Source organism: Phyllostomus discolor, chromosome 8 (assembly GCF_004126475.2).
Source record: "Phyllostomus discolor isolate MPI-MPIP mPhyDis1 chromosome 8, mPhyDis1.pri.v3, whole genome shotgun sequence".
Lineage (NCBI taxonomy): Eukaryota > Metazoa > Chordata > Mammalia > Chiroptera > Phyllostomidae > Phyllostomus > Phyllostomus discolor.
In genome coordinates, this window is record NC_040910.2 from 82,137,284 (window position 1) to 82,149,829 (window position 12,546).

At 51.9% G+C, this 12,546-nt stretch overlaps 1 protein-coding gene across 2 annotated transcripts in view; it reads right to left on the reverse strand.

Moving 5' to 3' along the window:
• The window catches only part of ASIC2 (acid sensing ion channel subunit 2), a 924,831-nt gene that overhangs the window by 3,137 nt on the left and 909,148 nt on the right, over window positions 1-12,546 (reverse strand). For both annotated transcript variants that reach the window (XM_028521521.2, XM_028521520.2), the window contains exons 4-8: window positions 11,312-11,462; window positions 9,130-9,186; window positions 7,109-7,262; window positions 4,617-4,708; window positions 1,247-1,326 (exon numbers count right to left, since the gene is read on the reverse strand). In XM_028521521.2, coding sequence (XP_028377322.1) covers window positions 1,247-1,326; window positions 4,617-4,708; window positions 7,109-7,262; window positions 9,130-9,186; window positions 11,312-11,462 — 534 coding nt within the window. The remainder of the gene's footprint in view (window positions 1-1,246; window positions 1,327-4,616; window positions 4,709-7,108; window positions 7,263-9,129; window positions 9,187-11,311; window positions 11,463-12,546) is intronic.

Genomic DNA, 12,546 nt, shown 5'->3' on the forward strand with positions numbered 1-12,546 from the left:
CTGGAGAGTGTGGGTAAGTGGTTTGTGCTGGCATGGCTGGGCCCCCGCCTGCCCTCAGGGGCAGCCTGGGGGCCCCTTTCTGAGGCTGGGCCTGGGGGACAAGATTGCTAATGACTTTGCAGGCCTGTCAATGTCATAGTTCACAAGATCAGGGCTTACTTGAGGTTGGAACATTTTATTGTTAGCAATAAAGGGTAGTTGTTAGTTATGTTACCCAGTGCGATTCAACTTCCCTAACTTTGTACAGTTTCTCACAAACATTAACAAACAAAACAGAATAAAATCTGGCCATGGGACGTGGTTTGGGTTTGGGGAACAAGGTCACCATGCTGAGAGGTAGGTCGTGGGACTCCAGGGAGACAGGGGCCCTCCAGCCCCACAGTGAGCAAACTCTGGCCATCGCCAGTCCTCTCTGGGAGGCAGACCCTGCTCTCGGGCCCTGTTTGCTGGGCTGAGACTCGGTGGTTCTGGGCCTGTGCAGGCCTGGGCATGCCCAAGGCCTTCTGGAGCCCCTGGAGCAGCTGGGTCTGGGGAGGTGTGGGCAGAAAGGCCGACAAACAAGCCCCAGGCGCTCCCAGTGCTGGAAGCTGCCATCACTGTTGAAGAAGCTTCCAGGTGCTTCATCCTGGCTGCCCCTTGAGGGGGACATCTCCTCAGACTGCTGGCAGCCAGAAGCAGCAGGTGCACCCTTGCTCTTCTTCAGGACTGAGAAAGCCTGCTGGGAAATGCCCCTCACCTCAGTCTACCTGAACACGAAGGCACCACTCAGGTGACCGGACACCCAGAGGGCAGGTGTGTGTGTGTGGTATATGCATATGGTGTGTGCATTTGTGAGTAGTATGTGTGAGTGTGGTATAAGTATGTGTGTGGTGTAAGTGTGTGCATGTGGTATGAAAGTGTGGGTGCAGACATACTCATGTATGAGTCGCCACATCCAGGCTAGCCATGGGAGGGGCTCAGAGCTGGCTTCAGCCCAGTCTCCTCTCCTCCTCATCCTTTCTCTCCCCTCCCTGCTGGTGTAGACAGCCCACTGCTTCCCCGCTGTGGGACTGTGGCTTCGCCACCCTTGCATCCCTCCCTCCCCCATGCCTAGGGTGTGGTGAGAAACAATACCCATGGACAAGGACGAGAAAGCAGGCTCTGGTGGTCAGAAGCCATCCCCTCCCCCAGGCTTTGGTTCTGGACAGTGACATAGGATGAGGGACCCTCATGTGGTCACTTCCCCATGAGTAATCCCAAGTCTTACCTCATAAATATAATCAAAGAGCTCTAGTATTGTGAGGATACTAGCACCAATAAACAGTCCCATCTGGCCACCAATGTCACCTGGAGAGAGACAGAAAAGACCAAAGGTTTGGCTTTATCACAACACCTCCAGAAAGGGGCGAACAGACTGAGAACTCAGGAACCAGACCTGAACGGCTCCGTTCCACGGGGAGCCTGGGCTTGCAACGGGAAGGCCAGGCCTTTGACAAGTCCCTCCCTCAGCACACAGCTCTGAGAGATGATGGTTTGCAGCACCCAGTGAGGATGGGCGCCAACCTGAATGCTTAATGGAGGCTTCTGGAACAGACCTCATAGGCTAACAGGTTTGCCCATTATATTTGAAACCACGCTGATTGGGCCTTGTTTTGGCTCTGGGCTGGGACTAGAAATAAGACATGTGTGGTCCTTGTCCTAGTCAAGGGTACAGTCTAGCCTGAGGCCCACGTGTCAGGTCTCTGGGGCAGTGTCAAGAGGCTTCCCCCGCCTTCGGTCATGATCAGCCACCTGGGGGCGCCACTCCCACTTGGGATGAGGTCATTGCAAGCAGCTTCTATCTCCCTTACCAGAAGGTAAATGTTCAATTTGGTCTTTTTCTAGAGCAGAAGTTCTCACCCTGGGGTGGGTGGGCCCCCTTGGCCCAAGTTATTCCAGACTGGTCTTCAGATCCCCTGCATCCAGCCCCTGGGGGACTTGGAATCGGTGTGGATGCCTGGGCCTACCCTGGGCCTACGAAACCAGAATCTTCGGGGTGGGGGTCTGGAAGTCAGGATTTATGAATTCCCCGGGTGGTCCTCGGGCCCACCAAGTTGGAAAGCCACTCCTCTGTGGAAGCTTCAGATGCTTGGAGACCTCCTGAAATGGAGTGAAAGCACTGTGTATGTGCGCCTGGGCATGTGTAGTGGAAGCGTTCATATTTGAGAAGCTACCATCCGATTCTCCAAGGGGCAGTGATCCCCCAGAAGCCCTAGACCTTTGCCCCACTGCTCGAGGGGGCTCTGGGCTTGGAGTAGCCACCAGCTTGCTGTGTGGCTTTGATAAGTCCTGACCTCTCAGTAGCTTTGTCTCAAAGGACCCTAAATGCTGGAGGTTGTTGGGAGGGGAGCTGGAGGCCTTGGGTCACAAAGTCCTTTCCAGGTGTGTGACTGGGCTGGGGACAGTGCTGGGAATGGGGGATGCGGGTGGGGGTGGGCTGCAGTCCTCCTGGAGATTCCAGGCTGACCCCTTGGTCTGAGAACTTTCTGATGGGTACCTCTGCCCACTCCTACCCTGATTATAACTGGGAGCAGCCCACAACCCCCTCCTGAACAAGCTGAGGTCGTGGGGAGGGGTTCTTCCTGGTGGGACTTGGTGCTGGGCTCAGACAGCCTCCCTTCGTTCCTGTCTCCCCTCTCTGCTCACTCCAGTGTCCTCAGTGGGGGTTTACTGGGGAGTGTGCACTTCTGTGTGTGCATGTCAGGTGTGAGTGTGTTTGTATGTACATGAAGTATGCCTGAGTGTGGGTATGTGCCTGGGTGCTGTGTGTGTGCACAGTCTGTGTAGAAATAGGCAGGGCATCTGGCTGTTGATGGCTTTCTGTGGGTGGTTCTCTATGTGTAGGATCGGTGCATAGCATGTGTGTGTGTGTGTGCTTTGTGGAGGTGGGCACAGTGTGTCTGAGTGTGTGGAGCATGAGTGAGCTTGTGTGGGTGTGAGTGTGTGTGTGTGAAGGGGCAGTTGAACGTGATGAGTGTGTGAGTCTGCAGGCATGCAGTGCGTGTGCAGGTGGGTCTGTGTAGGTGCTCACTTGTGTGTGGGGCTCACTGTGGTGTGTGTGTGGCGTTGGGGTGCGTGTGTACTGAGAGAGGGTGTGGGCTGTGTGGCAGCAAGAGCAGGGCGTGGCTGGGACCGATGGCTGAGGGTTCACAAGTGGCATGTGCTCTCGTCACGAAGCCACAGATGGCAGCGTGCTTTTCTGAGCGGGCTATTCTGGGTGGGAGCAAGATGCTGGGAGCGCTCATCCTAGAGTCTGATGCAGAGCCCAGCCGTCCTTCCTGACAGATTCAGAGCCCAGGCCCTCCCTGCTCTGTGCACGTGTGTGTGTGTGTGAGTGTGACTGTGAGCTTATGTGGGGAGTGGGGCGACAGGAGGGAGGAGGCAAGTCCTGAGTCCTCTGTAGGAAATAATGGTGGCAAGAGTGGGTGAGAGGCCTGCCCCTCCAGTGCACGGCCGCTATCTTGGGTCCAGGGCACAAGTGCCTAGGTTTCGTCCCTTTTGGCCACAAGGGCTCCAGAGGCCTGAGTGACAGCCACCTTAACCTAGCTGGCACCCAGCTGTGGCCTAGCCCCCAGCCTCCTGTGGGAGGTGCAGAAAGGCCCAGATGGTGCCTTGAAACACCAGCTGGGTCCTGGGCCTCTGGTGTGGAGACTGTCCTGGTACCAGAAATGACTACTCATGGACCTTCCAGGAGCCGGGGCTTTATCACATTTAACCGTCACAACCAACACACAAAGCAGGTTTTATTAGACCCATTTTACAGACAAGGGACCTGAGGGCCATTGAGGAGAAACCACTTCCCAACATTCTGTAGCTGGTCTTCCCTTTATACGTGCAGGTAGAAGGTGCCTGTTTCCTGCCCCCCACTCCCCTCACCATTCTCACCTGGTTCAGCTCCCAGAGGCAACAACAGCTACTTTTCTTTGCAGATCCTTTCCTGAGAGTGAGTGGGAGTTGGGAGGAGGGCCCCAGGGGCAGGTCTTCCAACTGTCCAGCCTCAGGGGTCTTGTGAATTTTGTGTTGGGCTGGGGCAGGGTTGAAATGAACTCCCTGCCTCCATTATGTGCCTACGGGACCAGGGGAGCTGATGTGAACTGGTGGGGGTGGCATTCAGGTTTATAGCTATCTGGGGACAAGGGAGGTCACCAGGTCTTCTCAATGCAGCAACGTTGCTTTCCGGGAGGGGGCTCTGCTGGGGACCAGCCACAGTTCAGCCTTCCCTGGGCCTGGTGGCTCTCTGTTCCTGCCACGGCCCCAAGGCTCTGACTGCACCCCGGGGGCAGAAGACCATGGACTCCCACAGGGCAGCCCTGGAAAGGCCCTGAAAGCCCTTCAGCCCACCCGCCTCCATGTGTTAATAGGGAAACTGAGGCAGAGACTGCAGCGTGAACTGGCCTAAAACCTGCACCACATTGAAGTTCTTCCCACTCTGGGACAGGAGTGGGGCAAGGATAGAGGGAACGGTCAGTGAGCATAAAGGCTAGACTCATCAGGGGGCTCGTATCTCTCTACCTGCCTGCCTGCTGCCCATGCGCCATGCCCCTCCCTCTCACCTCCCGAGAGATGTGGGCATTTGTGCGGCAGACACTCCAACTTACCAAGTAAGGCAGCAACTTCATACGCCTTCTTTTGTTCAATTGTCTCGTAATTGAGAGCCTCAAAAAATATATCCAGCACGAGGATGTTCTCTCTGCAGAGGGAAGGTTCAGTGCCATACATGGGTAGAACCACAGCACCCACGGGGATCACCTAACGCAGCGTTCCCTTGGCTGGGTGGAGAAACCGAGGCCCCGGGAAGTGAAACGACTGAAACGACTGGCTCCAGTTCAAGCTGATGAGTGGCAGAGCAGGGACTTGAAACTAGGAGTCCTGACTGCCAGCCCAGTGCTCTTCACGGGACTGGAGGTGTGCAGCAGCGGCCCCCTTGGCCCCAAGTCCTCTCCCCCCACTTTCTGCACACTGTGCAGGAGCCCCGCCTGCTCCGCAGGTTCCTGGGCCTCCAAAGGGTCTGCCTGGTCCTAACCTGCAGGGCAGCTCAGGAGTCTCTTTTATTTATTTATTTGGATGTTTAAAATCGAGTTTATTGGGGTGATGTTGGTCCATTGCACCATACAGGTTTTAAGCGTACAACTCAATAAAACAACATCTGCACACTGCATCGTGTGCCCATCGCCCACAGCAAAGTCCCTCTGTCCCCATGAGTGCCCTCTTAGCCCACCTCCACCCACGCCCAGGGCTCTCCGCAGCCCATCACTCCTCCCCGCCCCGACAGCTGTTGGTCTGTTCCATGCATCCATGCTTGTTTCTATTTTGTTTGTCACTTTATTTTGTTCATGAGATTCATTAGATAAGCGAGACCTCACTCAGCCCTTGGGGAGGCTTGCCTGGCCCGGCTGACCTCCCCCGCCCACTCCTGAGAGTCCCCGGAGTTCCTACTGGGCTGTACAACAAGCTTCTCCTAGTGGGAGGCCCCGCCCTGGCATTGCCAAGTCGGCTGCCAGAGCCAGAGTGGCGTTTTAGGGCGGAAACCTGTATCTGGCTGGGGTTGAGGTTCTGGCAGAAGCACTTTGGTTCCCTTTTGTTCCTTTAGGCCGCTGTGTTAATGAGACACATCTTGGCAGGGGCAGCCATTACTGCCAGCAAATGCCTGCTAAGCGGCAGGACCCGGCACCTCCTGCAGTCCTCGCTCCTTCAGCGTGGCTGACGATGCCCTTAATGCCTCCACCCTCACCCACTGAACAGAAGCAGTCGGGTTTGCAGATTCTAGCCCCAGGCTGGGCCTTGGCGGCTGTGTGGGCAGGAAGGTGTGGCTGGGGACAGGGGAGCAGACCCTCCTCTCTCCCTGCAGGGTTCTCCCAAGTGCCATTCCAAGTGCCCCCATCTCTTGCCTGGTTTATGGAAACTACTCCTAACAGGCTCCCTTCTTCCCATGTGGCTTCATCGGTCCTCTAAACTGCTGCCCGAAGGATCTTTCTAGAACTGCTAAACTAATTAAAATTCAATAAAACTACAATTCAGGTCCCGAGTTGCTGAAGCTATGTTTAAAATGTGCAGTAGCCACATGTGGCCAGAGGTTACCATGTTGGACACCGCAGGTATAGAACATTTCTGTAGAATCGCAGGAAGTTCTGTTGAAGAGCAGAGATCTAAAATACAAACTCGAGCCTGTCACTCACCTACTTGAAGCTCTTGAGTGGCTCCCTATTTTCTTAGGAGAAAATCCACTCCCTGCCCACCCCCTGACCCCTGCCTTACACCCAGCTGGGACCCTGTTGCTCGGACACAGCCACCGGGCCCAGCTTTTGCTTGCGGTTCTGTCTGTCCTGTGCTGACCCGTCTGTGGAGCTCCTGCCGGGGCTGCCCTCTTCTCCCATGCCTTTCATTCATTTATTCTATTAAAAGATATATTTTGAACATCAAGCCTGTGCCAGACACTCCACAGCAGAGAACCAGAACGAAAGGTTCCTGCCTTCAGGGAGCTTTCAATCTAGTGAGTCAGGCAGGTGGTACACACACACACACACAGACACACACAAGTATAGAATTACACAGGGCATGAGTGTTATAAAGAAAAACGAGTACTATGGGGAAAAAATGGGAGGAGGCCTAATTTAGCAGTCAGAGGAGATGGCATTTAAATGAGGACCTGCCTAATGAAGGACCGGTTAGGGGAAGAGTGAGAGGAAAAGCATTCTTGGGAGAGGGAACAGAATGTGCAAGGCCTGCCTTGAAAACTCCTATGCATTGTTTAAAAAAAATTCTGATGCTTTCCTTGACCATGTCCTCATGCAAGATGCAGCCATCCATGTCCTCATATCCTTATTGTCTGTTCAGCCTTGGTAGCATTCACTTGTACACTTGTCACCCCACAAAACTATAAGCTCCTTAAAGGCAGGGGCTGCATCTTAATCCTCTCTGTTTTCATATTCTGAGAGCTGAGCTTAGTGCCTGGCACATAGTAGATGCCCAATTAAAGTCTGCCAATGAAACTAACCACTTACCTACGCCTTCTTCCTCGATTGCCCCCCAGTGTCCTCCTGATCCATATGCCCCTCCCTATTCCCCCTGTCCATATGTCCCCTGAGCTTACGAGATATATTTTTCTGATTTGTTAAATTTCTTCTCGAGGTACTTGGCTGAGGTCTTGCTGGGGATCTTCACCATGGAGAGCTCTTTGTTGTAGCGGGTCAGGTTGCAGGGTGTCCTGCAGAGACAGTAATTACTGTCCTTTTCTGCCAGCAGACCTGGAGAGGAGAGGGAGGTGGGGCTTAGCCAGGTATGGGGACTGGGATTGCTGGGCCCAGAGTGGCCTACCCAGCAGCAGAGAAGGGAGCTGGGAAGAGGTGCCCTCGGGGTGAGTGAGGGGTGGGGGGCGGAGGAGAGAGGGGATGCTGGGCTTTTGCTTTAGGTTGAGGGTGTGAGAGCTCATAGAAAAGTGCCTGCTCTTTCTAGGTTACTCTCAGTCGTTCCTTCTGCTTGCCTCTTTCCTTCTGCTTCTTTCACTGTTTTGTTGCCATTTAAAAACTGTTGAAAATCACTACTTTTGGAGAATAGGCTGCAAGGTTGTCCAGGACCCTACAGTTTCCCAGGGCCTTCCTCTCTGCTCCTGGCCTCAGCATTCTCACCCACAAAGCGGGCTGCCTGTCACAGGTGCATGTGGGAGACCATTGCACCTGACACCCAGGGCTCTGCATGATTGCCTCTGGGGCTCCCTCCTAGCAAGCGCCCACCTCCTGCTCCCCCTGGGTTAGGACACAGGCAAAGGTTAACAACTGTTTAAAAGATTTTATTTATTTTTTATAGAGAGGGGAAGGGAGGGAGAAAGAGAGGAAGAGAAACATCATTGTGTTTGCCTCTCGCATGCCCCCTACTGGGGACCTGGCCCATAACCCAGGCATGTGCCCTGACTGGGAATAAAACTGGCGACCCATTGATTTGCAAGCCACACTCAGTCCACTAAGCCACACCAGCCGGGGCAGATTCACAATTCTTTTCCTTAGAGGCAAACCTCCTGCACCTGGATCTCCCTCTCCTCTCTCCTTCCTCATAGGTGGTTGAAGACATTATTTCCCTCCCTCCCTCCCTCCTTCCTCTATCTACCTCTGTGTTTCTGGCTACCCATGGGTTTTGTGGAGTCTTTACTCCAAGGGGAGACTTCACCCACATTGAAAGCCACTTCCTGTCCTCTCAGCCAGGCTTTCCCCCAATGGTCCTCCTGGATTTGTGATTGTAGAGCTGTCTCTGCTTAGAATTTGAGTCCGTATGGCCCTGGCTGGTGTAGCTTAGTGGATTGAGCATGGGCCTGTGAACCAAAGGGTCACCAGTTCAATTCCCAGTCAGGGCACATGCCAGGGTTGCAGGCCAGGCCCCCAGTAGGGGGCACACGAGAGGCAACTACACATTAATGTTTCTCTCCCTCTCTTTCTCCCTCCTTCCCCTCTGTCCAAAAATAAATAAATAAAATCTTTAAAAAAATTGAGTTTGTATGATTTAAAAGTTCTCTCTGCTTGTCTTGAGTGTAAACCATTTCCCACATCTGGAGAGAGGCAGGCGTGTGTAGTGGGTCTAGCTTTGGGGGCGTAGCTTGTTGGTAGAATCTCTATCACCTGGTTTTCTGGGTGGAGGTGGGGTAGGGCAGGGAGGGTGGTGGTGGAGGGAACCAGCAGAGTTATTCCAACCCCAAAACACCAAGCAGGAGGAGGGGGAGTGCTTGGTGCCTTCCATTTGCACACGTGGAATGCACACACAGTGGGCCTTACCTCTTTCCTTTCCCCCACTTTCCTGGGCTCAACTGCTTTGGAATAACCTCAGCCTCCCTATGTGAACCCCCAGGGTGTGTTAGGGGAAACACTGTCAAGCTCCCCACTGAAACCCACTCCTCTCTCTCCACCTCTCTGCCTCCTTTCTCCCCCTGTGCCCTTTCTAGCCCTCATCCACTGTATCAGCTTCTTCCCTACCCTGCTCTGCACCTCCCTCTCCTGCAGCCATGCCACTCCGTCAGCCTCTTCTCCCCACCCTTGTCCCTTCCCCCTCCTGCCCAATCTCTCTCCCACACCCAGAAGATGCCCATCTCAGGCCCTCCCCGTCACTCCACGTGTCCCCAGTACTGACCGAGGGCAGGCTCTGCACACTCCTTGTGCTGCTCAGGGGTACAGAAAGGCGCATCCCCTGCAAAGGAGAAACACAGGGAGAGGTACTCAGGCAGCAACCCCTCCCCTCTGGGGCTGTGGGAAGGGAGCGCATCTCCTTACAGGCAGGGGCAGCAGTCTGCCCGTGGGTAGTTGGAAGGGAGCCCTTGACCAGGGCCCTCTGGGGGCATGGGGCAGGGGTTCTCATCTGCTTTGTGACCTTGGGCCGGTGATAACAGGACCTTCATGGATTGCTGCGCTGGTGATGGGTGAGAAAATCCTGACAGCTGGAAGTGGGTGGAGATGGGAAATACCCACTGAGACCTGGGCAGAGGTCATCTCCTTAATTATCACAGGGGAACCTCTGAAGTAGGAAATACTGTATCCTGCCTTCCCAGGACACCAGAGTGGCAGTGAGGGAGCTGGGCTTTGAACCCAGGTCAGTGTGAGCCTGAGGCTGGGGCTCTTTCCACCACATCACAGTGCTGTGTGTGAGAAGGGCTGCTTTATAAGTTCCTCTTTGCTGTGCCCTGAATTCCATGTTACTAACTGAGAGGCCAGTCACAGTGTCATGGGTGGAACGATGGAAATTTCCACTCCTTGCTGTTTGCTCAGGTTCCATGAGGGAAACCTCCCTGGCTGGTGACCCAGGCCGGGGAGTGGGCGGGCAACATTAATTATGGTTCAGTTGTCATTTCTGGCATATCTTTGTGGGAATGCAGGACCAATTCTGTTTTACCAAGTGCTAAAGCGAAAGTCTGCCACAATGTCTTATCTTTTATTTTTTAAAAATACTTTATTTATTTTCAGAGAGAGAAGAGAGGAGGGAGAAGGAGAGGGGGAGAAACATCGACATGTGAAAGAAAATTCAATTGGTTGCCTCTCACACATGCCCCAACTTTGGACCAACCCAGGTGTGTGCCCTGAGCAGGAATTGAATCAGTGGCCTTTCGCTTTGCTAGACGATGCTCAACCCCCTGAGCCAGGCTGGTCAGGGTACAATGTCTTTGCCTTACCACATTTCTAAACACTGTTTTTCAAGGGCTGAGGGGCTGTTATGCTTCCTTCTTTCCAATAATAATAATTTAATTGATACATTTTCCTTTTGCCCTGTCTTCTAGACAGCTCAGAGGTTATTTTAAAGATCAATAATTATAATCTTAGACTACTGAATAAATTACTGATTATTAATGGAAAACTTCAAAATTTAGCTGTGAAGATGTTCATTTCAGTATTGGTTATATCAGAAAACAATTGAGGATGAATTAAATGTCCGATATAAGGATTTTGTTAAATATACTTAAATAAAACATGTTATAAACATAAGATAGTAGCTGTTAAATATGATAACAAACTTCCTGGAACGTAGTAGGTCTTCAGTCAATAAGACTTTTGGTTCTTCTTCCCATATGCTAACACAACCATTGACTTTTGCAGTGTAAATAGCATTTTTTATGGCTTAGCCTAATTTTATCCTCATAACGACTAATGTTTTTGTTTTAAAGATAATAAAGATGAGAACAGAGAGGTTTAGAAACTTGGGCCAGGACACACAGCAGGTGAGTGGATAAACCTGAATTATAAGCCAAAGCCACTGCCTCCAGCCCCAGTCATCCTTCCATAATGCAACACCAAACTCCTCCTGCCCTACTTAGCCCCAGCCTCTGCAAGGCTGCCTCTGATGGGATGGCCACATGCACTGCTAGTCTGACAACAGAAACATTTGCATGCATACATTTACTTGCTGGCTGATGGACTTTGCCTCATTTGAAAGAGTGCTGGAAATTTGGGTGCAAGAAGGGAAACATCTGGATGAAAGCAACAAACATCTGGATGTGTGAACATGCACCACATCAGGATGCAACAACTGCAAGCATCCAGGTATCTGGACACAGCAAACAATTGGCAAACATATTGAACATTGGGAGGAACGGTTTCCAAACATGTGGACACTTCTGGACACCAGGATGCTGTCTTGGTTGCTAGAGTTGGTGTTTCTATGTGCCCTCTAAATGTTTGGGCACCAAATAATAGTCTTTCCAGAATGGCACCCCTTTGGATGCTTGTGGAATTGTCCAAGTGTTTCCCATCAGGTTGAGAAATGCAAAGAAGGTCCCAGGTGGTCTCTGGTGGGGCCCTGCAGCCGCCCCTCCCCTGGCACTGACCTGGCATGTGGACCATGCGGCAGTTGCAATTCTCCACAATGTAGCGGGTCTCACAGTCAATCCTACAGGCGGTGATACTGTAAACAGGAAAGAAGTCAAGTCCCATCTCTGAGGATCGGCACTCGCCCCATGGTGGGGGCAGGTATGTGAGCTGCAAGACAGGAAGAAGGGGGCAGCAGTCAGTCTGGGAGGCTCAGCCTCGATGGATTCAGTGGTTCTTTCATTCACTTGTGCAATCAACAAACAATTGTTGAGCATCTACTATGTGACAATTCAAACTCCGTTGACCTCACGTGCCTTCAACAGCTGGCTCTAACCCTAGTTTTCCTATCTTATCTCTCATAACCTTCCCAGAAATGCTGATCTTCGCAGAGTGTTTTACACATGCCACATGTCTTACCACCTCCACACGTTGTCATCTCCCATCCATTGGAAGGACCCAGTTAAGTTCTACCCTTTTTACTTGGGACCCCCGACCTGGACCTGGAGGAGGACTCAGGATGAAGTGGCCTTAGGCATAAACTGTGTTGTTTAAGACCCTTGGCCTGGACTAGAGCAGATCTCCAGTGTCACACTGTGCACAAACTCTTTTGGGAAACATGCCACTTATTCTCAGAGGTCCGATAACCATAAACTGTTCTAACAACTATGGTGCTTGCCTCCTGGGGATGAAGAGGGTGAAGGCTGAGGGAACTAGTGGTTGTTGAGCACTCACTGTGGGTTAAGCCTTAACTCCAAGCCAGGTCCTTTGTATACCTGTATTTTTTTTTAAAGAATAAAAAATACAATAAAATGCACACATTTTCAATGCACAGTTTGATAAATTCTGAAAAATGTGTACATCTATGTAGCTACCACCTCAATCAAGATATGACATTTTTTAATCCCCCTAGAAAGTTTCTTCCTGTCCCTTTCCCATCAGCCCCCCACCTGCCCAGGCAATTGCCGTGAGGGTTCTGCTGCCTTTGGTTGGCTTTCCTGTTCCCCCATTTTGTACGGATGAAAACTTGTACTATGTGCTCTTCTGTGTCTGGCTTCTTTGGCTCAACCAAATGTCCATTATACGAAGTAATCTTCACAACAAAGATATTGCATGAGATAAAGGGGTATTTCACACTGATAACAGGATCAAGGGGATATAAAAATTCTAAAGATTTATTGCCTAATGGTTACTTTGAAAAATACATGAATCAAAAATTGACAGAACTAAGGGGAGAAATAGACACACCCAGAGC